The sequence below is a fragment of the Bidens hawaiensis genome, unplaced genomic scaffold (assembly GCF_021521415.1).
Source record: "Bidens hawaiensis isolate Kalapana, Puna unplaced genomic scaffold, B.hawaiensis_p1.1 tig00006250_1, whole genome shotgun sequence".
NCBI classification, from domain to species: Eukaryota; Viridiplantae; Streptophyta; class Magnoliopsida; order Asterales; family Asteraceae; genus Bidens; species Bidens hawaiensis.
In genome coordinates, this window is record NW_027491413.1 from 482,941 (window position 1) to 487,514 (window position 4,574).

Genomic DNA, 4,574 nt, shown 5'->3' on the forward strand with positions numbered 1-4,574 from the left:
ATCCTTCGGCGAGTGAAACTTATGAGTATTTAAAACTAATATCTTTAAAACGGGTTATCAGTTTTGAATGGAAAAAAATTGTAAGGATTAATTTATTAGAACGAGTTAATACTCCCTAGTTACTATATATCTTTTTTAAATAAAAAAAAGGTTTAAATGAAATTTCCATCTTTTGCTTCATTGTCAGGCAGCAACACAAACACAAACACAAACACAGACACAGACACAGAGAGAGTGAGTGAAGGAAGAATGGTGGCGGATGCAGAGCAGAACCCTAGTAATAGTAATTCTCCGGAATCCGAATACGTAGAAGCCTTGCTTGAGGTAACACCGACCCGAAATCAGAACCAGCTGCGAGTTTTAGGGTTTTCTTTTCTTTTTAAATTAAACAATTAGATATTGGGCTAGTGGAATAGGAGGGGTTGTCAATATATATGTATGGTTAACTTGTTGTGTATCTCTTCTGCAATCATTTTGTTATCTTTCATTCTTGCTTATCTTATCTTCCTAATCATAATAATATCTTTTTTCTTTTAATCAAACTTTGTATTTTTTACTACTTGATGATTCAATATGGATAAGGTTTTGCTTTCTTATTATTTTTATCATTATGTTTAGTGCTGAGTAAATTTCTGTTAAGTAGGCTGCTAGATATAATGATATTGAAGATGTCAGAAACTTAGCTGCCATTGGGATTTCTCTTAATTCCAAGGATGCCGAAGGGCGAACAGGTAAACCAACCTTACATTTTCTCTTCGTGTTTTTTCTTATAGAAGCTTGATGATCGTTAAAATCATTTTGTAGCACTTCATATGGCTTCAGCAAATGGAAATGTTGACATAGTTAACTATCTTATCAGCAATAATGTGGTAAGGAAACCAACCCGTATTAGCAAATATGACTCTTCTTTTTTTTTTTTTGTGTATTGCTTTTATTTGCATTTAAATATATTGTCATCAGTCATTTTTCTCTCTAAATGTTTAGGATATCAGTTCGTTTTCTCTCTAGATGGTCGATGATAGGAGTTCATAGAGACGTAGGATTAAGGTTAAGGACTTTTAAAAAAATGTCACTTTTGTATCGCTTTAGCGTAGGTCTCCTACATTTTAGGTGGACTTTGCATGTGTTTGTTCTTTTGTTTGTTTATCTGTTTGGATTCTATGATGTCATATGTGCTTGTATTTGACTATGCTGCTTTATCACTATATGTTTTGTTATTGGTACATGTGTGTTTCTATGTTGCATGTTTTGGAGTCGGGGGGTCTCTCCGGAAGTAGCCTCTCTATCCTGATGGATAGAGGTAAGGTCTGCCTACATCATACCCTCCCAGACCCTACCAATAGCTTTGCTATTTGTGGGATTTCCTGGGCATGGTTGTTGTTTCATTTATTGCTCTATTACGACTGATGCAGATGTTATGTATGCCCAAATATTGATCTATAAATAGTTATATACATATGCTAACTATTTTTCACCAATAGTTAATATACGGTACTGTAGTTTAAAAAGTCAAAATGTTTTTGATTGTCAAAGGCAGTTTTTTAAAAGTTCACCAATTCTTCACATTCACTACTTGCTCCTTACAAAATAATAGCGAAACCTAATTATAAATGATTTCTAGTAGCTCAAATATTCTCTTCATAGTGTTTCTATCAGGATCTTATCGTAACCTGAAAAAAAAATTCATTATCTATGCTATCAATTTCGGTGCTATAGCAATTAATTGGACATCCAGCAAAAAATCGGTTGAATATCGGTTCTGATTAAAACGGTGATATTTTACCGCTATATTGGTCCTGTCCGGTTGAAAAGTTTTTTGCCCAAGTATGACCACTTGACCAGTTTTACTACCCCAAGTCAATACCCATTAATTTTTTTTTGTTCAGAATCTACATCCAATTAATTTAACCTTAAACCCTATCGACTCTGATGAATGAACGAGTGAACAACCTCATCTAGTCGATCACTCCACACCGCCGATTCATCTAGTCAGTTAGTTTCTTCTCCAATTTATCTCATCCACTCATTTAGTTTGTTAATTGATATTTTTTGGGTTTTGACTTTTGATTTTGCTATTATTTTAGATAAGTTTTAGTGTTTTATATTTTATTATGCACATATATACAAATTTCGCAAGATATTAAAGTTACCGCTATCCCACCGCGATAACCAATATATCAAATATCGGTTCATTAACTGCATAGTTCATTATATATGCTATAAATTACCAACGATTTTGATTGTAAAAAAGTTACAAACTAAATATGGTATCCTTCAATAAGTGAAGGCATAATATCTTATTTGTCTACACTTTCATAAAAGTCCCAATGAATCAGTTCATTGATCATATATGTATGGACTATAGATATTGTATGAACACGTTTCTTTTATTTATTAGTTGATCCTCTCTACATTAACTGGTTTTAGTCATTTTTCACTTCAGTTTATTTCTATCATATTGTTTCAACAACGTAAAACATAATTGTACCTTTAATGTTTATAGATGACTTGTATAAATCATGATTATAACATCTGCTCAAAATTGTCAATGTTCAACCCATTTGACCCGTTAAGCTTTTCAACCTTTCATTTTTTCTTGAAGTGACACTCAATATTGTTTTCAACACAATGTAGACCTCGCATGGGACATTTTCTTATAAAAAGGTTATCTAACTCTTTGTAAAGCTCTAGATGTGAAAGTTTTCAATAAGAATTAATATAAATTCATTAAACAGCAGCTCAACATTGGTGTCCCTTTTGCCATTCTAACCCCGTGTTATATCTTTTTTTTTTGCATCGTAACTTATACTTTATCATGAAATTAACATTATTTGGTAACTTGACATAAATACAATTATTTCTTTATATATGTTGAAATTTTGTTTCAAACATATATTGTGAAATCGTAACAGGTTTTCGATGAAATTCATTGAACCATCATTGAAGTCAATATCATAAATTTTAAAAATTAGTCTTTTGAAATTTGGATGTCATAACTTGATTAGAGTCAAATCTTGAATTTCAAATCAACATAATTCAAACTCTTTAGATTTTTCTCTGAAAACTAAACTATAATTTAGTTATTTTTTTCATAATCAGAATAATCAATCCTGTGAATATGCAGTTAAAACGATGATTATATCAGGGAGCCATCAAACTATAACTCTTGAATGCTAAAGTAGTATGGAAAACTGATGCAATTAAGATAACCTTATCCCTAGATGTAATTTAGGAGATTGAGAAAAGTCATGAATATGCTAGTGCCACTAATAGTGATCCAAAACATAAGACTTTTTTTTTTCTGGTTACATTAGTTTTTGTGTAAATAAATGAATGCATTTTTCGGTATGTACTAAAGTTAATATGTTGCATATATCCTCTGTTGTACATTTCGCATTTGATAACTAATTTCTATTTTCTAGATCACTCTTTTGCGGGAGTCCATAATCTTTTAAAAATTTCAAATATATTCATTCTTTCTTCAATGCAGGATGTGAACGCTTGTAATGTCGAGAACAACACACCTCTTCATTGGGCCTGCCTAAATGGACACATTGAAGTAAATACCTTTTGGTTTTAAATCTTTTTATTGTAACAGAATGCAGTTTCAAGCGACTGACAAATTTGCACACTCTTAACCCTTTAGGTTGTTAAGATCTTAATTTTAGCCGGAGCAGAAGTATCAAGTTTGAACCGGTATGTTACTTGTCGCTATAATATCAATTACTCTCTTTCAAACATATTTTGAATGCACATGCTTGGATTTGTTTTGTTGTGTAGACATGAACGGACGCCTGTGGATGAAGCTGCAATTGGTGGGAAGATGAATGTGATTGATGCTATCAACACGACCGTAGCACAATTTGAACTCACAAGAACAAGTGTTTGAAAACAACTGCATTTTGTTTTGAATGCACATGCTTGGATATGTGACAACTTTTGGATTTTAGTAGCTAATGTGTTAAACTTTGTTTATTTTTATATGAAAGCGTTGTTTTGATCTTATTAGTTTCTTGATTATGGAGCTTGTGGATGGCGACAGTGGATGGTTGCTGTCTCGCGATGGGGACAGTGGATGGTGGACGGGGACCATTGTTAGTGACTAGAATGGTGCCAAACAAAACACGCGACTAAATTTGGTGGTGTTAGTGATAGGCGTGATCGTTTGAAAATATAGGGACATTGATCTTTGTAAGCTACATGTACCCACTTTGTGCCCACAAGCAGACCGTTGCATAAACTTGATTAAATGCCTTGTTGCAAGATTTGTGGTATCTTTATAGATGTGACATTTATTTTATTTTGAAAAACTTGTTTATAATATATAGTATTACTATTATTAATATGGTCCCTATTGTTTTAGAAAATGGTCCTGCGTTTTTTAAATGACAAACAACAAAATAATTATCTCGGGGCTCATTGTTCCTTTTTAGTGCTTTATTATCTAACTAATTAAAACCAACCAAAACAAAGCATGTAGATATCTATATGAAATGACGGCTATTTTTCAGCATTTGTCATATTATGACTATAATAACACAGTTGTGTGACTTTTCTTTAAAAATTAGTAGTAT

The 4,574-nt window shown here is 32.2% G+C and overlaps 1 protein-coding gene across 1 annotated transcript; it reads left to right on the forward strand.

Annotated features, from left to right (window-relative positions):
• Window positions 1-243: 243 nt before the first annotated feature.
• Window positions 244-3,985, forward strand: LOC143631720 (uncharacterized). Its single transcript, XM_077100390.1, has 6 exons — window positions 244-324; window positions 644-731; window positions 805-869; window positions 3,491-3,559; window positions 3,647-3,696; window positions 3,781-3,985. Exons 1-6 carry the CDS (start codon window positions 250-252, stop codon window positions 3,887-3,889), a joined length of 456 nt encoding a protein of 151 aa, XP_076956505.1. The 5' UTR covers window positions 244-249; the 3' UTR covers window positions 3,890-3,985.
• The last annotated feature ends 589 nt before the right edge of the window (window positions 3,986-4,574 follow it).

Excerpts from the sequence above, each read along its gene's own strand:
- LOC143631720 (XM_077100390.1), top strand. The coding sequence starts at position 250 with ATGGTGGCGGATGCAGAGCAGAACCCTAGTAATAGTAATTCTCCGGAA. Across the intron at positions 325-643 it reads ACGTAGAAGCCTTGCTTGAG|GCTGCTAGATATAATGATAT; the intron begins GTAACACCGACC and ends TCTGTTAAGTAG. Across the intron at positions 870-3,490 it reads ATCTTATCAGCAATAATGTG|GATGTGAACGCTTGTAATGT; the intron begins GTAAGGAAACCA and ends TCTTCAATGCAG.